This window comes from Drosophila yakuba, chromosome 2L (assembly GCF_016746365.2).
Source record: "Drosophila yakuba strain Tai18E2 chromosome 2L, Prin_Dyak_Tai18E2_2.1, whole genome shotgun sequence".
Classification (NCBI taxonomy): Eukaryota; Metazoa; Arthropoda; class Insecta; order Diptera; family Drosophilidae; genus Drosophila; species Drosophila yakuba.
The window spans coordinates 27,447,582-27,471,254 of record NC_052527.2 but is presented as its reverse complement, the minus strand read 5'-3'; the positions used below and the strand labels follow the sequence as shown (position 1 = coordinate 27,471,254).

The following is a 23,673-nucleotide window of genomic DNA, read 5'->3' as shown; positions in this document are numbered from 1 at the left end:
CCCAGAGTACGTCAACAAAGTTGCGCGTCGTGTTCGATGCGTCCTGCAAAACATCGTCTCAGGTGGCCTTAAACGACATCCTGATGGTGGGGCCGAATTCAAGAAGAGTTGTACTCCACTCTACTCCGCTTCCGGCTGCACAGGTATGCCCTGACTGCCGATGTAAAAAAGATGTATCGCCAAGTAATGGTTAATGAAGCGGATAGGAAGTTTCAACTCATAGTGTGGAGGAGAGATCCCTCTGAATCCTTGAGATTATACAAGCTCAACACCGTCACAAATGGTACTGGACCAGCCCCATTTCTGGCTATTCGGTGTTTAAAGAGGTTGAGTGAATCTGCTAAATGTTCATCCCCTAGAGCTGCCGACGTGATTGGATCCGATTTTTACGTCGATGACATGTTAACTGGTGCTGCAATTAAGTCTGAAGTGTCTCAGGTTCTTCAAACAGCAGGTTTTGGATTCACAAAGTGGTTTTCAAACTCACCTGAGGTCACTGCATCTAAGAGCACAGTTAAGTCGATACCTATCTCGGATTCAGAGTCAACTAAGGCGTTAGGAATATCGTGGCTGCCTAGCGAAAATGCCTTCAAGTTCAAAATTGACACTTCTGTCATGGGTCTCCGAGCGACAAAACGGAACATACTATCGGTGACATCGAAGCTGTTTGACCCCCTCCGCTTGTTAAGTCCCATTTGGATTAAAGGAAAGATCCTTTTGCAGGTACTCTGGCTTAATAAGTTAGATTGGGATGAGTCAATTCCGATGCATTTGAAAACAGCTTGGGATATGCTAGATGATATGAGATATCGATTCCTCGGTTCGTGCATACCGACCCATTGTCACCGGTACAGCTACATGCCTTCTTATGCGTCTATAGTCGTTGTTGTTTTCAAAGTCAAAAGTAGCGCCGCTCAAGACCAAAACGCTCCTAAGGCTTGAGTTATGTGCCGCTCACCTTCTCGCAGATCTCTGCCATAGAATCCAACCCTTATTAAAAGTCCCTATCGAACGAATTGTATACTGGTCGGACTCTGAAGTTACTCTTCACTGGATTCGATCTCATCCATCTTCGTTGTCGACATTCGTTTCGAACAGGGTAGCGGAGATTCAAGAATGGTCAGGAGAATCGTTTCGAGAGGTTGTGACGTCGACGAGATAGGGCAGTCGATCAGGTTCACTGGCCCACCATTTCTGAAAGACGAAGAAGAAAGGAAGACTGTGGTCGGGCTGACCGCTGCTGTGCAAACTTCCGATTTGCTGGATGTCATCGAGGGGTTTTCGTCACACCTCAAACTGCTTAGAGTGTTCGCTTATATGTTCCGCTTTATAAGAAAATGCAAAGACAAGAGTATATTTCGAAGAAACTCTGTCACCGACTAATTATAATGAAGCGTTTCATAAGATTATCGAAATAGTACAAAAGCACGAGTATCAAGTAGAAATTGAAACGGTTCGTAAAGGCTCCAAGGTCGGCCCAAGTCTTCAGCGATTGAACCCATTCATCCATGAGGATACAGGCACTTGTTGCAACTTTTCGTTGTTGCGAGTTGGGGGGCGACTAGCTAACGCTCCTATATCATATGATGCCAAGTTTCCCTGTTGACGAAACGCTCGCAGTTTGTGCAGAGCTACGTCCGGCATTTGCACCATTCCAATTTTCATGTCGGCCCTCGAGCACGTGTGAGCATCCTACGAGGATGTGCATTGCGACGGTGCATTGCGACAACGCGACGAACTTCGTCGGAGCGAGTCGCCACTTCCTGGCTCTTCGCGATCGGATCGAGGAGCAGGCGGACGCAATTCGCGAGTTCGCATCAAAAAGCGGATGCGAATTTGCGTTCACACCCTCTCGGGCTCCGCACATGGGCGGACTATGGGAGGCAGGTGTGAAAACTGCAAAGCACCTACTCCTAGGAGCGGTGGGCAGCGCACTTCTTAACGCCGAAGAGCTGGCAACAGTCCTCGTCGGGATCGAGGCCACGATAAACTCGCGGCCCCTCGGAGCGCTCAGCCAGGACCCAAGCGTCGGAGCGGCGCTAAGTCCCGGGCATCTGCTGACAGGCGGGCCGCTCATCGCAGCACCAGCACTCCGGACCCCGGACCAGGCGGGTCTCAGTTGCTTGCGGCGATGGCGGCTTGTCTCGTCAGTCAGGCAAACGTTCTGGCGGCGATGGTCCCGGGAATATGTCCTGGGCCTTCAGGTTCGGGGCAAGTGGCACGAGGAGAAGGCCAACGTCGAGGAGGGCAAACTCGTCGTCGTGGCAGAGGACAACCTGCTGCCTCAACAGTGGCTCCTGGGAAGGATCGTCGCGACGCACGCAGGAGAGGACGGCAAGGTCAGGGTCGTCGTGATGGAGCCATCTTCCGGAGGGCGATACACAAGCTGGCGCCGCTGCCGATTTGTTGAAGACGTGGAGGCGTGGCCGGTGTTGGCGGAACTCATATTGTCGGTCATTGTTTATTGTTTGTTGTTTATTGTTGGCATGTGAAGTAGAAAAAATTTGAAGTCTAGTGTAAGTTAGTTTAGGACGAAGGCGGGAGCATAATAAAGTTCTCTCTCGCTCTTTGCGAATTCGCCCCGTCTTCGCCAACCTCTGTTAAGCTAGGCCTAAGAACACATATGTTAAATAGAGATGAAGTCGAAAAATTGAATTCAACACGAGCACATGCATTTTTTCGTTGTCGTAGTTCTGAAATTAAACCTAATTCTTCTTGCCACCAAAGTTCAATCTTTTTAATAAACTAATTAAAATCTTCACTGTCCATAACCCGTTGAAGGGTAGCCAGGGCTGTTTTAATTTATTTTTGTTTCTAGGTGTGATAATAGTTCCATTCTTATGAGACCATTGAAATAAGAGTGCAATTTTAATTTCAGTAGAGTAAATTGGCCTTCGGCTTTGAACTCGGGTGGCATTGGGAGTATTGCTCTTTTCTCGATTTTGAAACTCTATAATGCTGTTGTAATTGAAGTGGAAATTGGCAGAATTGTACAATCTAGTTGGTTGGCAGATTCTGGGTCGATAAAAGAGTAAGTGGATACTGTATCGATAAGAAATGACAGAGGGAATTTTTCTTGGAGGTTTAGAATTATGTATGGGAAAGATGTTGCATGTGTGGTAGGATTTATGTATCCTGTTGGGTTCCTGAGGCTGGTGCCTGAAAACTTAGGTTGATAAAGGAGTGTTGGGTAAGTTTTTCCTCTTTCATATTGTGTAGCCCATAATTAGGTGTTTTGTTTTCTCTAAAATGGTTATTAGTTTTGTTGCCAGTGTTGGGCTGACGATATTGAGAATTGGGGATTGAATAGTGATTTGGGTGTATAATGAGTTACGGTTGTTACGGTTTGTTCGGTGTTGTTTTGCGTTGGGGGGTATGGGTTTATGTTATGCTATCGAACCCTTTTTATCTGGCATAGCTCGTAGGCTGCTTCAAAAGTCTTGGGGTCTTTCAATCTGATGATAGTTTTAAGTGATTCTCAAATTCCTGAATAGAAGGCAATTAGACAAACTTCACCATATAGTGTCTCCTTGGCTTCAATATTGTGGCCGAGTGTTCATTATTGGAAATAGTGGATATAAGTTGACTTTTAATCTTCGATAAGCCGAAGAACAATTGTCCTAGGATTAGGTTATTCGGAAAGGATTGAGAGGCTTAAGAGGCTAGCTTCGCTTTTCTTGCTAGAATATAAACGTAGCAAGATACTCTTGATATAGTCCCATATAAGTTTTGTGTTGGCTAAGTTATAAGCTTCGACTGCTCTTCAAACTATTTTATTCCTTATTGGAAATTTTTTTATTCATGGTCAAATTTTTTATTATAATTTGTTTGCAATAAGGTGTGCAAGTTATATGTAATTTTGTCGTTTTGTACACGGCCTTAGAAATCAATAACTTCACTGTTTATATTATATTTATATACCCGTTACTCGTAGAGTAAAAGGGTATACTAGATTCGTTAAAAAGTATGTAACAGGCAGAAGGAAGCGTTTCCGACCATATATCTTGATCAGGATCAATAGCCGAGTCGATCTGGCCATGTTCGTCTGTCCGTCCGTATGAACGTCGAGATCTCAGGAACTACAAAAGCTAGAAAGTAGAGATTAAGCATACCGAATCCAGCCCAAAGCTGCCATGCCCAAACTTTTGAAAAATGTTTTGATATTTTTTCATTTTTGTATTAGTCTTTTAAATTTCTATCAATATGCCAAAAAACTTTTTGCCACGCCCATTCTAACGCCCACATACCGCCAAAAACTGTCAGTGTTGAAATTTCTTGTTCGCACATCCACTGGCTGAGTAACGGCTATCAGATAGTCGGGGAACTCGACTATAGCGTTCTCTCTTGTTTGTATTTGGAATGTGTGTATGTTGCTTGGTTTGCATATACAGGGTCCGCCACGTTTTTTTTTTAATGCACTAAAACATCATCCGATCATCAAATTTATTTTTTCATATTAAAGTACAATCCTTCGGGTTACTTATGGAATACAAGTTCGTTCAAATGGCTGCCTCGGACGTCCTTGCAGTACGCCATACGGCCGACCCAATTTTTAAGGAAATTTACGCTGATGTTTATGTTGCAACTTTGTTTGATGGTATGACAAAGCTTCCCGGTTTAATGTCTTCTCTGTGTGTGAGCATGGTGGGGAGGGGTTGTGTATGGTACCGATGGGTCCGTAACTCGCGCCTCCCAAATCCACGCCCACTCAACCTTTGCTGACGGCATTTCTCCGTGCGATTGTGGCCATCAGCAGCGTTCACTTTGAAATAGGGCACCATCGCTGCCTCTTCTTAAGCTTCAAAAGTTCGCTGGAAGCTATGCCAACTGGCCGGACTTTTATTCTAGGTTTAAGATGATAAAAGATAGTCATCTCGCCACACAACCATTGAGAACCTACAGCATCTGCGATCCTGTCTGAGGGACACGGCCTTGAAAACCATTCGCTCATTGGAAATTTCAGAGGGCAACAATGCGATAGCTTTGGAATTGTTACAAAACAGATTTGCTAATCGGCGTTTAGTTTTCAGGCGATTGTCACTGTGATTTTGGGGCTAGGGGCAGTACAGAGGTTTTCAGTTTCAATGCTTCGCGAGCTGTCGGATAAATTCAACGCTAATATTTGTCCGCTAAATAGAACGGGTTCAACGAAACAAATCTGAGGACGCATTATGGCCCAAGTTTTTGTCTAGACGCTAAATCCGGGGAATCCAGCGAAATAGGAGGAGCATTTAGAGATCCAGTCTTTTAAAATGCATTTACTACGTGGGAAACAATGGAATGCGTAGGTCAGCGTTTCTTGCTACAAGTCTCAGCCCTTCGATTTTTGCGTTTGGCAATGATTCTAGCCACTCAATATATTGTTGCCAGAGCTTAATAAATCTGACCACAGCTTTGAATAAATTGCCTCAAGACTGGTCATCAACTGAGGCAGTGCAATTAAAGCAATTGAGAATGAGCTTCGTCTGCTGCCCCTTTAGAATTCTGTTGAAAGCCACGCTTCCATTATATCGGGTCCCGCAGCTTTGCAATCAAGTCGCTCTGCTTTCAATCGTACCCCAAGCATGCACATCAAATATAACACAAGAAAAATAAAAATAATAAATAAATAACACAAAATAAAATAAAATAAATCGCTTGAATTCGCTACCATAAAAATCATATTTCATTTTGCAAAAAAAGGCTAATAAAGAGGGTTATTAGCTCAACAATTGCATATACGTATCCAGCGTATATAAACATAATAGTACTAAAAGTATACGCCTTTTTAAAGGCTTGCTCCTATAATACTATTAATATTCTACTATATTATTATACTTTATTAAAATAATAATTATTTAAATCTTATTATTGTTGTTCTTATTGTTTTTTTTTCACATTTAATCATAGTCTATTACATAAACTGTTCCATTAATATAAATATTAAAATTATACTTTCTAAAAAAATTATATTTTTATACATAAATGAATATAATTTTAATAGAGCCACAAGCGTATGTCTTTTTAAAGATCTAATACTATTTATTTATTGATATCGATGGATTTTTTTGACTGACAATTAAAAGAAAAATTATATTATTTTTTAATCTTTTATTTTACTTATTCTTATCATATTATCAGCCGATACTCGGAGCCGTTTTATAAGACGGCGAATCAGCGAGAATTGTGCTGAGAATTACAATATCTCCAGGTGAGGGCCAAAAGCCTCTCGACGTAATCCACGAAGCCTATTTTGAAGAACTGGCATTCCCTATATATGCATATATGCTGGCATTAAAAGAACATCTTCAGAAAGTTACACAAACATAGTTAGATCTGAATTTAGGAATGTAGATAGACAAGGTTGTCGAACTGATAAGTTATTCTTCAATTCTACGAATTTAGCATTGATACAAATTCGAAATAATGTCAACTTGCTTACGTAAGCGGAGTGATGAATGGAGATTTTCCTTAGAGATATTCGCACGTCTCCTGCTCACTGGAAAGAAAAAAGCTGTTAACTATTTTCATTACTCTATCGGCCGCTGTAACTAGGTGGATAGAGGTGCTAGTACTGATCAAATGCAATCTGGATAGCGTTAATATTAAGGAAGAAGAAACCTAAAATTTGCAGTTTAGGGAAAAGGCGCACCAAGACGGACGGACGGGCAGACGGACGGACAGACGGACATGGCCAGATGGACTCGGCTATTGATCCTGATCAAGAATATATATACCTTATATGGTCGGAAACGCTTCCTTCTGCTTGTTACATACCTTTCAACGAATCTAGCATACCCTTTTACTCTACGAGTAACGGGTATAAAAATCGAGATTTCCTACTTTTCAATCATGCAGATGATATTATAAGCCATTTAAGCATATTTGAAAATTTTCATTCTGACAACTATTTGAAGCTCAGTTACGAGGAGTTCATAAATGCTTTCAGGTCTAGTTTGAAAAAACAACAGATTTTTCTGAAGAGGCATTTGCAGAAATTCAAATTGGTGGCGCGCATACGAAAGATCCAATTGTCCATGACTCTGGCGCACAAATCGGGCTATATTTGATCGATTGCGTGGCGCATGTTGACTTTAAAAGTATCAATATGTTTGCGGCTTGTTGGCATAGTAAGTTGACTTTGAAGGTATCAATATGTTTGCGGCTTGGTGACAATTAAGAAATTGCTCGTGCAGAACATCCATCGTTGCGTGTGCTGTGTGGCACTTAGTGCCGTCCCGGTAAAACCATATGTTGTCCAGATCCATATTCTCGATTTCAGGCTAAAAGACTTTGGTTATCATCTACCGGTATCGTTCACCATTGACGGTTATCGTTTTCGAAAAAATATGGACCAATCGCGCCTCCGCCCCAAAATCTTCACCAAACAGTCACTTTCTGCGGAGGCATTGCCACTTGGTAAACTTAGTGTGGATTGAGTTGCGATCGAAGACTCTTTGAGTATAGACGTGCCTAGTTTATGCGGAAGCTGCGCTTTAGCTTTGAGTTCGTTTAGTTCTTGTGTTACAATCATAAAATACAACAACAACAAAAATACAAAAATTATTGTGTGGTTGCTGATGAGCACCAACTAACTGTTGTCGACATGAGTGACAGCGACGAAGACCTTACTGTCTTGAACTGGCAGAGAGTAAAATCAAAGCCAAACAAGAGACCATGCCTAGTCTCCCCCGATCTACGCAGGAAAAAAGCTTCTTTGGACGACTCACCAAGCACCAGCGCCAATAAATTCGCTCTCTTAAGCGACGGATTGCCCAGTCAAAGAGTAAACGAAGATAACAAAAAAGCAGATCTCGAATCGGTAAATGAAGACAGCACTACGTGATGGACATGTAAGAATAATGGTTAAGACTATCGAAGATTACAGAAAATTAGTTAAAACACTTAGTTATGATTGTGTGAAGTATCACACATATCAGCTTAAGGAAGAAAGAGCATTTAGAGTCGTTGTTAAGAATTTGCATTTTTCTACAAATATAAATGAAATTAAAAGCGATGTAGAGTCAAAAGGTTATGTTGTTAGGAACATAAGTAATATTAAAAGCCGTGTAACCAAAACGCCACTGAACATGTTCTATGTAGATCTCGAGCCAAACAACAAAAACGGAGATATATATAAAGTAAAACACATTGGTAACGCTATTGTCAACATAGAGCCACCCCGCAAAACCAATGAAATTGTTCAATGCTATCGCTGCCAGGAATTCGGACACACAAAATCGTACTGTGCCAAAACGTACCGATGTGTAAAATGTTCTTCTCGACACCCAAGCAACCTCTGCCCGAAAAATATTGATCAACCAGCAAAGTGGGCCAATTGCAACGAGGAACACGCCGCCAGCTACAAAGGGTGTAGAATTTATCAGGAACTTTTGTCAAAAATATCAATAACTAATCGAAAATTTTTGAATAGCAATAAAGACCAGAGTAAAAATGTCTTAGGAAACTCTCAATCTTTTGTTCTGCCTAACAAACCAACATATACCCAACAAAGTAACGATTATCAAACCTACGCCAAAATTGCTTCAGGGAATAGCAAAACAAACACTTCACTAGAGAGAATAGAGCAACTTCTAGAAAAACAGTCTGAACTTACTAATAATTTACTTAACATGATTATGTTACTTGTAAACAAACTATGCAAGTAAATCTAAATATCGGTATATGGAATGTTAATGGGCTTTCCAACCATGTAAATGAAATATCCATCTTTATGAAAATGAATGAAATTGACATTATGTTAATCTCTGAGACTCACTTCACCAGCAAATCATATATCAGAGTTGTTGGATATGATATAATCAGAGCTGATCACCCGTCGGGCAGAGCTCATGGCGGCGCAGCTATTTTAATTAAACAGGGCCTAAAATTTCAAATTATGGACAGCATTAGAGAAAACGCTATGCAAGCTGCCACGGTCAAGATCAAATGTTTGCATGCGGACGTATCTGTAACAGCGATATACTTCCCCCCAAGATTTTCTCTCAAAGAAGAAGACTTTAAGAACTTTTTCCATGAACTTGGAACTCAGTTTATAGTAGGAGGCGACTTTAATGCCAAGCACCCTTGGTGGGGCTCCAGATTGATAAATCCGAAGGGAAGAGAATTGTATAAATGCATACAAAATAACAACATAACAACTCTCTCAACCGGTAAGCCAACATACTGGCCTACTGACAGTAGAAAGATACCAGACCTTATAGACTTCGTAGCATTCCTTGGTATTCCACAATCACACATGCGCATAATGGAAAGCTTTGATCTAAGCTCAGACCATTCTCCAATAATAGTGACGTACAGTACAGTAGCTTATATATTGACAAAACCTTACAAAGTAATTTCTGCAAATACTGACATCAATGCGTTTAAAAGCTACCTGGAAACAAGTATCAGCTTGAATATCTCGCTAAAATCAGGAGAGGAGATAGATAAAGCTGTTGAACTTCTAACAAATAAGATCCATAAAGCAAGCCGTACATCTACGAAGCATCCAGTCAGAAACTCACAACCAAATCAACTCTATCTCTCAGCTGAAATCCGAAGACAAATACAAAACAAGAGAAATTTGCGTAAAAGATGGCAAGAAACCCGTTACCCTGGTGACAAAAGATCCTATAACAAGGCTGCATCTGATCTCAAAAAACTACTGTCAGCTTTAAGAAATGAATCCCTCGCTGAATATCTTAGAAACCTAGATCCACATTCTTGTAACCACGAACATAATTTATGGAGAGCAACCAAATATCTTAAGCGACCTTTAAAAAGAAACACAGTAGTCCGAAATAGTAATGGCGATTGGTGTAGATCTGATGAGGAACAAGCCAAAGCATTTGCACAACACCTACACTCTGTATTTCAACCAAATGATATTGATAACCCGCAAACAGAGAGAGAAGTAGATAACTTTCTCGAGTCACCATGCCAAATGAGCTTGCCCATTCGTAAAATCAGTATTGAAGTTACATCAGAAATTAAATGGTTGAATAATAAAAAAGCTTCAGGTTCGGACAAAATTGATGGTTCAACCTTGCAGAATCTACCACCAAAGTGTATACGATTTCTTACGCTTATATTTAATGCGATCTTAAGAGTTGACCACTTTCCAAGCCAATGGAAATGCGCAGAGATAATGATGATCCTTAAACCAAACGAGGCAGAAAATGAAGTGACATCGTACCGTCCCATTAGTTTGTTGTCAAACGTGCAACAAAAAAATGAATCCTCGTCGTTGTTCACTATAAAGGCTGGAGTCCCACAAGGCAGCGTCTTAGGGCCTGTTTTATACACCCTGTACACGGCCGATATGCCAGTTACTAATACCTGCACTGTGGCAACATACGCTAATGATACAGCTATATTAGCTACTAGTACATCTAAAGAGGAAGCCTCACAACTCCTGCAATCAGAGCTCTGCCTTATTGAAAGTTGGTTCCTGCTCTGGAAAATAAAAGTCAACGCCCTAAAATCTGCGCAAATAACTTTCAGATTAAGAAGAGGTAACTGTCCAGAAGTTTTATTTAATGGATCAGCAATCCCACAAACTAACTGCATAAAGTACCTTGGCTTACATCTTGATCGCAGACTAACGTGGAAAGATCACATTAAGGCAAAGCGTCAGCAACTGAGCCTAAAAACTTTGAAAATGACCTGGTTGCTTGGCCGAAAATCGTCAACCACTCTGGAAAACAAAGTCCGTCTATATAAAGCTATACTAAAGCCAGTGTGGTCTTATGGCATACAGCTCTGGGGTACTGCCAGCAACTCAAATATTGAGATCCTACAACGATATCAATCAAAAACACTGAGACAAATTGTTAATGCTCCATTTTATATCTCAAATGCAAATATCCATAAAGACTTAGGAATCCCTTATGTTAAAGATGAAATTAAAAAATATAGTAAAAAATATATAGATAGACTAAGAAATCATGAAAACAATTTAGCCATAAGTTTGATTAATAATAATACCAATGTAAGAAGACTTAAGCGAATTCACGTGCTCGATCTCCCTCATAGGTAGATAAAAACTATTAAAACATGTAAAATATAGAATATGTAGTAGGGCTTAATGAATAACTACTACCTCTGTTAATTTAATTTTAATTATATAATTTACTTATTGTCAGATTAAGACAGATTGTAAATAAAATGAAGAGAAAAAAAAGTGTGGATTGGTCTCGTCCCAAATACGGCAATTTCGCTTGCTGACATAGCCATTCATCTTAAAATGCGGATGATGAAGATCATTTTTTTGCCAAAATCGGCGTCAACTTCCAACTGCTGTAATGCCCAGTCAGCATACACACGGCACTGCCTTTGGCCATTAACTTTAAGCTCTTTGTACGGGTGCAGGCCCAAGTCCTGACGCAAAATTCGTCAAGTTGTCGTCTGCCGCGGGTTTTTGAGGACACTGTAGCGCACAGCGGGAATATTCTCAGCAGATCTCCCGTTACTTTGACGCACGGGAACCGGCATATATATATGACATAGATACGAACAAAGACCAGATTTCCATGAAGGCGCTTAGCCGATTTTGCAGAAAATTAAAGACATAAGTATTCGCCAGAGGGCAAATAATGACGATGAAGCTGAAGAAGGGAATTAAATTTAGGGGATGTTTATTTTCCGTTTCGATATGGAAGCGGTTTTATACGGGAAATGCAATTTAATATTAATACAGATAGGATAAATTATTTTAGATTTTTAGCAATTTTGTATTCTCCGTGAAGAAACGAAAAAGTGGAGTTTCTTCTAAGAAATTGTGAAGATTTGTACAAGAATAATGAGGCTTTTAAAGTAAACTTTGAATATGCCACAAATGATAAAATGCCATAGAAAGTTTTGAAGACGCGTTTAGAAGGGCCATGAAGACAGATCCTAGAGAGGAATATGAGGAAGAGGAGGGTGAACTTAATGAGGAGTTTATAGAAATATCCGGTTAATAAATATAATAACCTTATATAACCTTTAAACTTAGCAAATTTATTTAGATCTTTAAATTTGGAGCGAAGAACACTTCTTACCCATGTCTGGCATAATGCAAGGACAAATGGAACCTTTTATGAGTTCGTAGGTGGAGGAGCAGGTGTCGGCAAACGCGGACTTATATTAATCTTATTTCAGTCCCAGTCCAACTTACCAATGGTAGAGTAGGATGCGAATTAATTTCTGATAAAATTTTATGGTGTGCTCCTACAGGCAAAGCAGCTTTCGGAATCGGAGGATCTACTCTTCATTCCATGTTTTGTCTCCCTGTAAAAGATCAATTTATTGATCTTCAAATTCTTACACCAGACGAAATTTTTATGGTCGGTGTAACAATGTTTTCTCATTTGGAATAACTGCTTTCAGAGGTAGTTCGGTTATCGTGTTCAGCGATGGATCTTTCAAGACCCGTCTATGATCCAAGCGGTGCTATATTTGAATCATATCTATGGAGTCCTTTTAGGTTTTTTGCACTCACAGAAATAATGCGACAGCGAGATGACCAAACTATGTCTGATTACGTTTGCTTGCACAGATCTAGAATTGCCGTAAAAAGTCAACTTCTAAATTCTTTTTTGGTATGTTATGTTTGCGATACGGAGATATGAACTTACACTAGTTTGCTACAGTGATGATCAACGATTTCTTTCACACAAGTACAAAACATATGTACATGTTTCACGAAAACAGCTTATATAAGATTAATTTGGTGTGGATTTTTTTGTATGACCATTTCGTATGTTGTTAATGCGGTTTATGTATTGTAGTAGAACTTTTGTTAAGCTTTTTAGACGTTTTGCACTTTTTATTTTGTTTGAACATACTTCTTACTTCCTACTCCTTTTTTACAACTACTTACAGTAACAATTATAATAGATTTAGTACTGTGTTATCCATTCCAGTTTTCCGGTTCCGCCAGTTACCTCCGGGGAGACAACGGTAGGTATTGATACGATCGTGGGTGACCTGGATTCGCCTTTGACATCGTCGCTGTGAGGTTTTCAAAGAGAAGAAAGACACTATACGATGTGTTCGGTGTTGAAAATGAACTGACTGCCGTCTGTATTCTTTGACTTAAATATGTTACCATGAATACGTATATATGTATTATAATGTTGTGGTTCATAGATATAAAGTACTTAATACAGTAGAAAGTGTTTGTATGTATGTATGTAAATGCATGTCCTGTCTACGAGAAAATAATGTGGTGTCAGATTTTTGGGCGGATGTCGGCGGCTGACCGGTCACTGATGGTTAGGTTGCAACTTTGTTCGATGGTATGACAAAGCTTCCCGGTTCAATGTCTTGTGTATGGTACCGGTGGGTCTGTAACTTGCGCCTCCCAAATCCACGCCCACTCAACCTTTGCTGACGGCATTTCTCCGTGCGATTGTGGCCATCAGCAGCGTTCACTTCGAAATAGGGCACCATCGCTGCCTCTTCTTAAGCTTTCAAAGTTCGCTGGAAGCTATGCCAACTGGCCGGACTTTTATTCTAGGTTTAAGATGATACAAGATAGTCATCTCGCCACACAACCATTGAGAACCTACAGCATCTGCGATCCTGTCTGAGGGACACGGCCTTGAAAACCATTCGCTCATTGGAAATTTCAGAGGGCAACAATGCGATAGCTTTGGAATTATTACAAAACAGATTTGCTAATCGGCGTTTAGTTTTCAGGCGATTGTCACTGTGATTTTGGGGCTAGGGGCAGTACAGAGGGGTTCAGTTTCAATGCTTCGCGAGCTGTCGGATAAATTCAACGCTTATATTTGTCCGCTAAATAGAACGGGTTCAACGAAACAAATCTGAGGACGCCTTATGACCCAAGTTCTTGTCTAGAAGCTGGATCCGGGGAATCCAGCGAAATAGGAGAAGCATTTAGAAATCCAGTCTTTAAAAATGCATTTACTACGTGGGAATCAATGGAATCGTTTCTGGAGCAACGATGCCAGCTGATGGGAAGCAAGGGAACATCTGATATGCGTAGGTCAGCGCTTCTTGCTACAAGTCTCAGCCCTTCGACTTGTGCGTTTGGCAATGATTCTAGGCACTCAATATATTGTTGCCAGAGCTTCAAAACCATGCACTGTAATAATAGTATTTCATTTTGAAGTTATGTAATAATAGTAATTCATTCATTGATAGAGAGATTCGAGACTGATTAAGACTGAAGATTCATTGAAGACTCATTGAAGACTGATTTGTACTTGGTCTTGAAGAGTCCAAGCTAGCCCAATGCAATCCGTCTGCGCCGGCAGAGAGGCCGTCGGCAGAGACGTTGCTTTGTTCTTATGTACTTAACTTAGGCAGCGAGAGCGCCGCTGTTTGAGAGAGTCATGTGCACATAAAGATCGAGCAGTCGCGCATGCTAATTATGCCGACTCTGCACTTCTGGTCTGAATAGCATTCTTGTGTGGTCAGACTACTGAGTACTCGAGATATGCTTGGGAATTGAAAAGTTTTACATAAACATTGTTGTAAAAGTGCTACAATGTGATAGTTCCCAAGGTTCTAATTTGATACAGTGCTTATTATGTATGCCCATTACATCTCCCTCCTTTTCAACCGAATAAAGATGATAAAAGAAAAATGTTTTCTTACATTCAATGCACTTATATGGGGTTAACTCTTTCTCTATATAGTGACATATCCATAAGTCCCTAAGACTTAAGCACATGCCTACACACTAATACACATACAACATGTACACCCAAACACACCCACACACCCAACACAACTCTGGATGTACCCAACAGATACCAGATACCTGATAAGTCACCCACTGGTAGACTAAACATCCGTTGTCTAATTTAAACAATCTATGCTTAAGCCCTCGCATCATCGTTGCGTTCCCACGTTCAAAGCTCGGACTCGCAATCCCGAAAACAGAAGTATTAGATTTCAATAAACAAAATTATAAGAATCTAAGAGCACTTGTATCCAAGAGCGAATGCACTTGAATTCAAGAGAAATGCGAAGACTATTAAAATCAGCAACTCCAAAGCTTTCTCTCTTCATTTGATCAGAACCCTAAAGTCTAAAGTCCATATTAGAAAAGCTCGAAACCGAGGCTTGAACGTCAATCAAATCAGAGTAATTATCAGAGTTTGAGACCTAATTATAATCGGTCGGTGTTCTTCTCAACTAAAAATATTGTAATCATTCAGTAAAATAAAATTATATTTTTTTTACATATGAGTATTGCGATTATTTAATTGGCGCAGCCGGTAGGATCTGTTAAATAAAGAGTCCTTTTAGTACGGTACTGATCCATTGAAGGATACGCTATACAACTAGCTATCCAGGATCGGCGAATTAAAACAGTGATTCTAAAATTATTTTGAGATCCGCAAAAGAATCTACGTGAAAGTAGTATTCAAGAAAAAATCCCGTGTGGTCAGTATCATCTGCAAAACAATTTAAAATCCCGTGTGGTCAGTAACATCTGCAAAACAATTTAAAATCCCGTGCGGTCGGAAACAAAATTAATTAAAATTTTTAATTCCATAACTTAAAACAAAGAATTTAAATAAACAACGTGTATCCAAATACTTATACAAATACACCATGGCAGTTCCGCAACTTTCGGAAACCCACCTAAATCAATTATTAAATCAAATTAAAGAACTGAACTACTACGATGGCACACCTGGCAAGCTGTCTGTGTTTGTTAACCAGGTCGAGCAGCTACTCAACTTATACCCTACCCAAGATGCCAGACAAGCACACGTTATCTACGGAGCAGTGAAACGGTTACTAGTGGATGCAGCATTGGAGGTCGTGACCCAAGAAAGAGTAAACACATGGCTGGATACAAAGACGGTCCTGGCGATGGCATTCAAGGATCACAGGCCTTACATACAACTTATAAGACAACTGGAGGATACATCATACCCCGGAAGCATCTGTAAGTTCATCGAGAATCTCGAATCACAATATTGGATTATGTTTGACAAGTTAGAATTAGAAAGCGACCCTGTAGATAAATCAAATTACACTGAAATGTTAAAAAGAACTGTTAAATCTGTAATAGATCGAAAACTGCCGGATAGAATTTATATGTCATTGGCACGCAAAGATATTGATACTATTTATAAATTAAAACAAGCTTCAATGGAGCTAGGCCTCTATGACGCCAGTCCAGAAAAGCAGCGTTTTAATAGATCAGAAGGGAACAGACGCAGGAACAGGGGAAATCATAGTCAAAGCAATAATCAAAGATATTACAATAATAGAAATTACAATCACAGCAATTATTATCCTGGAACGAATCAGAATAACAATACGCAACATCAAAATTCTAATCAACCTACAATAAATCAAAATCAGTACTCCAATCGTCCCATACCGTCCCAAAGGAGAAATTATTACACGTTTAGAAGGGAGTTAGCACAAGGCCAACAAAACAATCCTCTTAACAATTCCCTTAATTTCCAACCTTCAACTTCAAATAATACTAACGGTCAGATGCCGCTAAAAAGACAACGAGAGAGGCTAAGTGGCCAAAGCAGAATGGATGTAAATTTTCATCAAACTGCCTCGGACACTCAAGTGACACAGGAGGACGTACCAGTCCCCATGTAAGAATAGGTTATCATAACAAAGTTTACAAGGGAATGATCGACACAGGTTCATCCATCAATATCATAAGGGAACATTTTTTTAAATTTAGAAGAAAAAGAAGAAGATCTAACAGTGTATACCATTAAAGGGGCAATAAAATTAAAGAAAAGCATAATAATGAAACCCACTTCAGTATGTCCGTCTGTTCAGAAATTCTATATCCACAAATTTTCCGACAATTATGATTTCCTGTTAGGTCGAAAGTATCTAGAGGATACGAAAGCTAAGATAGATTATGATAACGAGACGGTAACTTTAGGTTCAAAAACCTTTAGGTTTGTGTATGGAGAAAAGAAAGGCGAGACCGCATCTAAATGCCTCGACCCACAGCAAAAGGATGATTCTGCTCCAGTGGAGGAAATCAATCAAAATATGCAAAAGGTTAAGACCGCACCTAAGTGCCTTTAACCAAAGCATCAACAACAGAAGAAGGAGACCGCATTACCAAAATGCCTCACTTGAAAAGTTGTTAGTGACACAGTGGACAATGATGTAACACATCTCGATCCCATGTCCGTTGACAACGATATAATCAACTTCGCGATCAACAATGAGTTACGCGAATGTAACGAGTACAGACTCGAACATCTAAATGTAGAGGAAATTGAATGTTTAAAGAAAGTTCTATACGAATATAGAGACATTCAGTACAAGGAAGGCGAAAATTTGACCTTCACCAGTACTATTAAACATGTCATCCAGACTCAGCATGAGGATCCAGTATACCGTAAACCCTATAAGTACCCCCAAAGTGTTGACCAAGAAGTCAACAAACAAATCAAAGAAATGATAGAGCAAGGGATCGTTCGCAAATCGAAGTCCCCTTATTGTTCTCCTATTTGGGTGGTCCCCAAGAAGGCACACGCCTCTGGGAAACAAAAATTTAGGTTGGTAGTTGATTACAGGAATCTAAACGAGATAACTGTTAATGACAAATTCCCCATTCCTCGAATGGATGAGATATTGGATAAATTCGGTTGATGCCAATATTTTACCACCATTGATCTAGCTAAAGGTTTTCATCAAATCAAGATGGACGAAAATTCTATTGCAAAAACAGCTTTTTCAACTAAACATGGGCATTACGAATATACACGTATGCCTTTTGGCCTAAAGAATGCTCCAGCTACATTTCAGAGATGTATGAATAATCTTTTGGAAGATTTGATTTACAAAGATTGTTTAGTCTATTTGGACGATATTATTGTTTACTCCACTTCATTGGAGGAACATATTTTATCTCTAAAGAAAGTCTTTTAGAAACTGAGAGACGCCAACTTGAAGTTGCAGCTAGACAAATGTGAATTCATGAAAAAAGAAACTGAATTCCTGGGACATATTGTCACAACAAATGGCATTAAACCAAACCCAAACAAAACCATTGCAATCACAAATTTTCCGTTACCTAAGACACCTAAACAGATAAAATCATTTTTGGGATTATGTGGGTTCTATCGCAAGTTCATTCCTAACTTTGCCAAGATAGTTAAACCCATGACCCTCAAACTTAAGAAAGGTGCTGTAATAGATATTAAATGTAAAGACTACATCGAATCATTTGAAAAACTAAAGGTTTTGATAACTTCAGATCCGATATTAATCTACCCCGATTTTTCGAAGCCTTTTTCTCTAACAACTGACGCGAGTAATGTAGCTATTGGTGCAGTGCTCTCACAGAATCATAAGCCCGTTTGTTATGCCAGCAGAACGCTGAACGAACACGAAATCAACTATGCTACCATTGAAAAAGAATTGTTAGCTATAGTTTGGGCGACAAAATATTTCAGGTCATACTTATTCGGCAGGCCATTTGTAATAATGAGTGATCACAAGCCATTGGTATGGCTGAATAATATCAAAGAGCCGAACATGAAATTACAAAGGTGGAAAATCAAACTTAATGAATTCGATTATAAAATAAAATATCTTCCAGGCAAAGAAAACTATGTCGCGGATGCTCTTTCCCGCACAAAAATAGGAGAAGTCATGGTTGGCGAAGTCGCAAACAGCGCAGACGCAACTATACATAGTGCTAATGAAGATAATTTCAATTATATATCCATAACGGAGAGACCAATCAATTTCTTTTCTAGACAAATAGAGATAGAACAAGAGAGAACGCTATAGTCGAGTTCCCCGACTATCTGATACCCGTTACTCAGCTAGTGTAAGTGTGAAGCACAGTTTTTGGCGGTTTGTGGGCGTTAGAGTGGGCGTGGCCAAAAGTTTTTTGGCGAATAGATACAAATTTACAAGACTAATACAAAAATAAAAAAATATCAAAACATTTTTCAAAAGTGTGGGCGTGGCAGCTTTGGGCGGTTTGTGGACGTTAGAGTGGGCGTGGCAAAAAGTTTTTTTGCAAATCGATAGAAATTTTCAAGACCAATACAAAAATGAAAAAATATTAAAACATTTTTCAAAAGTGTGGGCGTCGCAGTTTTGGGCGGTTTGTGGGCGTTAAAGTGGGCGTGGCAGCATGATTCGACAAACTTGCGCTGCGTCTATGTCCCTGGAGTCTGTATGCCTAATCTCAACTTTCTAGCTTTTGTAGTTCCTGAGATCTCGACGTTCATACGGACAGACAGACGGACAGACGGACAGACGGACATGGCCAAATCGACTCGGCTATTGATCCTGATCAAGAATATATATACTTTATATGGTCGGAAACGCTTCCTTCTGCCTGTTACATACTTTTCAACGAATCTAGTATACCCTTTTACTCTACGAGTAACGGGTATAAAAAGGCGACAGTGACACAACAAGTGTAAGTCACTACTTTCAAAAACTAAAGATTAAAATAATCTATAAAGAAATGACACTTGAACTCGCCAAAACCCTCATAAAGGAATATGTGTGCACCAAGAAAAGCGCAATTTACTTCCCTAATGATGAGGATTTTCTGATCTTCCAGAGGGCATTTACTGAAATCATAAGCCCTAACAATTTCACAAAACTATTGAGATGTACCACGAAGCTAATTGATATACTAACTTATGCAGAATTTAAGGATTTAATCCTAAAGAGACATAAGGAAGTTTTACACCCAGGTATAGAAAAAAACATTCAAAACATTATTAATGAATGTGAAATCTGTAAACTAGCAAAAACAGAACATCGAGACACTAAATTGACATTTGAAACAACACCAGAAATATTTAACACAAGGGAAAAATACGTGATAGATTTTTATCTCACGGGTAACCAGATCTTCTTATCTTGTATTGATATTTATTCAAAATTTGCCTCCCTAGTTGAAGTAAAAAGTAGAGATTGGCTAGAAGCGAAAAGAGCCATTACTAAAATATTCAATGATATGGGAAAGCCACAAGAAATTAAAGCAGACAAAGATTCAGCTTTTATGTGCATAGCTTTGCAAAATTGGTTAGGATCCGAAGGCGTACAAATTTCTGTAACAACCAGCAAAAATGGTGTATCCGATATAGAAAGATTTCACAAAACCGTAAACGAAAAGCTAAGAATCATCGGTAGTGAACAAAATATCGAAGATAGGCTTACAAGGTTCGAAACAATCTTATACGTCTATAATCATAAAACTAAACATAATAGTACAAAACGATCTCCGGCAGACATTTTTCTATATGCAGGCAGCCCAGACTTTAACGTACAACAAAACAAAATTGATAAGATCGAATATCTTTATAAGAATAGGCATGATTTTGAAGTTGATATAAAATATAGACAGGCTCCACTCGTGAAGAGTAAAATCACCAATCCATTTAAAAAGACAGGAAGAATTGAACAAGTAGACAGTAAACATTTTGAGGAAACAAACCGCGGCAGGAAAATCGTTCATTATAAATCAAAATTCATGAAACAAAAAAAGATTAATAAGAGCAAATACGATAATTCCAGACCAGCCAGAGAAGCGCAAAGTACGCAATATATTTCTAATAATGCTTAGTTGCATGTTATCACTTATCACTATGGTCAAATGCAGCAACATCGAAGTAAGCCCAATAAGTGCGAAAAATGGATACTTTATATTCCAAACCGGAACGATGGAAATTCCAACCAGCTACGAATACCACTATTTGAGTATAAACATAACAAAGACAATGCTTATGTTCGAAAATCGAGTAACTGAAGCAAATGACTATCCCAATGTACCTCAGATACAATATTTAGTCGATAAACTAAAACGGGAAATAAATGGATTAAGAATTATTAACAGAAGCAAAAGAGGTCTCTTGAACGTAGTAGGGAAGGCATATAAATACTTATTTGGTACATTAGATGAAGACGACAGGGAGGAGTTAGAGGAAAAAATTAATAACATGTCAGAAGACTCCGTTAAAACCCATGATCTAAACATGGTTATTGACATAATCAACAGCGGTATAGACATAATTAATAAGCTCAAGGTGGAAAAAGAAAAGAACCAACAAATTGCGATACTGATATTTAACCTACAGCAGTTTACAGAATACATAGAAGACATCGAGTTAGGTATGCAATTAACCAGATTAGGGATATTTAACCCAAAATTACTAAAACATGATTATTTGAAACACATAAATTCGGAGAAAATGCTAAAGATAAAAACATCAACTTGGCTCAAGACAGACACGAACGAAATTTTGATTATATCCCACGTTCCTAGCGAGGTCACTAGAGTTCCGATATTTCAAATAGTTCCGTACCCAGATGAACATAACTATATTCTAACCGAGCAAATATTCGATAAGTTTAATGTATTCAATAACCAAGTATTTCATAACGATACAGATAAATTAATATTCGACAAATGTATTGTTGGACTTGTTGATAATAAAGTGGATTGCTTTATTTTAGTTAGAATATATTTATTAATACTTTTGTTTTGTGCTTCGTGCACTTCCATTCAGTTTTACATTCTTTGAGCAAGTGACATAATTATGTTATTTAACATTACATTACATTTCATTACATTATCCGCGATCAGCTGATTCATTCTTATGCTAATTAACATTTCATATCAAGGCATACACATTTATTCCAACACGCCTCTTAAATTTGTTGTCTTGATTTTCTTTCATTACTTTAACTTTACAGCATCTCTATTTCGTATAAATTTCTGTTTGTCTAACGCTTTGGTTAACATGTCTGCTATATTAAGTCTTGATTCTATCTTCACAATGTCTATAATACCTTTTTCATAATTTTCGTTAACATAATGATACTGCACTTCAATGTGCTTCGAATTTTTTGTAAAGTTACCAAATTTAGCAATGGCTACTGCGCCTGAATTATCTTCGTAAATCTTTATCGCTTTTTCGTTATCAATATTAAATATTTCACATAACATGTTTTTGACAAATAATATTTCTGTGACTGCTTCTGACATGGCAATGTACTCTGCAAACGTTGAACATTTTGTTACTGCGTGTTGTTTGTGTGTTTTCCAATATACTATATTTCCATACATTCTAATTATAAATCCCGTCGTGGATTTTCTATCAACATTATCTCCTGCATAATCGGAGTCTACCATACAATCTAATAATTCATTATTCTTATTCTCTTCAAAAGTTAAATTCAGATCTCTTGTCTTATATAAATATTTTAATACTCTTAGCGCGTATTTATAGTGTGTTGAATTGTAACAACTTTGATATCTGCTTAAGTAATTTACGGAATATGATATATCTGGTCTTGTACCTGCGCTTATATATAATAATTCACCTATCAAATTTCTGTATTTAATTTTCTCATCACATTCAGTTGCTTGATCTAATTTTAAGTTTGTTTCCATTGGAGTTTCGTATAGCTTAGCATTTTCCAGATTATACTTAATTGCCAGTGATTCAATATATCGTTTTTGATTTAACGTCATTTTCTTACTTTCAGTACTATAATTAATTTCTATTCCAATATAACTTCCGATTTTTCCTAAATCTTTCATTGTAAATTTGTTCATTAAACAGTCTTTAATTTCAGTTATTTTCGTTTTGTTCTTACTGCATATCAATATGTCGTCTACAAATACTAAAATATATATTTCATCTTTATCCTTTCTTTTTACATATAAACAATAATCGTAATTGCTTCTTATAAAATTTAATTTGTCGAGATATTTATGCAAACATTCGTACCATGCTCTTGGGCTTTCTCTTAATCCATATAATGCCTTTATTAATTTATAAACTTTGTTTTCTCCTGTTTCGTAACCTTTTGGTTCATTTACATAAACTTCTGATTTTACATAGCCATTCAAAAAGGCTGTTTCGACATCCATCTGATTTACAAACAGACCATTTTTACAACAATATGATAGTAATATTTTTAATGTTTGCATTTTTCCTACTGGTGAATATACATTTTCTAGTCGTTCTCTTTGTTGGAAACCTCTTACTACTAGTCTAGCTTTGTATGTCCCATCACTTTTCTTTTTGTACACCCATTTTACATCTATAATCTTTTTGTTTATCGGTTTTTCTACAATTTGCCATGTATTATTTTTATTTAAGCATTGCATTTCTGTATTCATTGCTTTGAGCCATTCTTTCTTTTCATTACTATTCATCGCCTCTTCGTACGTGTTTGGTACAATGGCATTTACATAATTGATATAAATAAAATGTGTTACTGGGTTACCGTATAGATTTACTGGTCTTTTATTTCTATTTGATGTTCTCTGCACTGTTAAATGTTCTTTGTTTTCCTCACCCTCGCTTTCATCGCTAGTTTTTGAATTAACTTCTTCCGTGTCATTTAGTTCGTCTGTCTTAGCGTTATCTTCATCATCTTCTTCATTTTCATCTATTTCACTTTCATTATCATTCTGCTTGTTTTTCTCTAGGCAAATTAATTTTGTTTTCTCTTCCACAACTTGAACATGTCTTGCGTTTATTACTCTATTGTTTAGTAAAACTCTATATCCGTTTGTATTATAACCAACTAATACTCCTAATTCTGATTTGTTATCCCATTTACTCTTTCTGCGTACTTCTGGAACTCTAACAAAAACTCTACTTCCGTATATTTTTAAATTTTCTACATTTGGTTTTATACCAAAAAATATTTCATATGGGCTTTTATTTACTGCTGTATTTGCGA

General features: G+C 38.2%; 1 protein-coding gene across 1 annotated transcript; it reads left to right on the top strand.

Annotated features, from left to right (window-relative positions):
* The first annotated feature begins 1,700 nt into the window (after nt 1-1,700).
* Nucleotides 1,701-12,981, top strand: LOC122319482. The gene is made up of 2 exons (XM_043206810.1): nt 1,701-2,449; nt 12,888-12,981. The coding sequence occupies exons 1-2, from the start codon at nt 1,701-1,703 to the stop codon at nt 12,979-12,981; spliced, it is 843 nt and encodes a 280-aa protein (XP_043062745.1).
* Nucleotides 12,982-23,673: the final 10,692 nt, after the last annotated feature.

Excerpts from the sequence above, each read along its gene's own strand:
- LOC122319482 (XM_043206810.1), top strand. The coding sequence starts at position 1,701 with ATGTGCATTGCGACGGTGCATTGCGACAACGCGACGAACTTCGTCGGA. Across the intron at positions 2,450-12,887 it reads GTGTTGGCGGAACTCATATT|TTTTCCGGTTCCGCCAGTTA; the intron begins GTCGGTCATTGT and ends TATCCATTCCAG.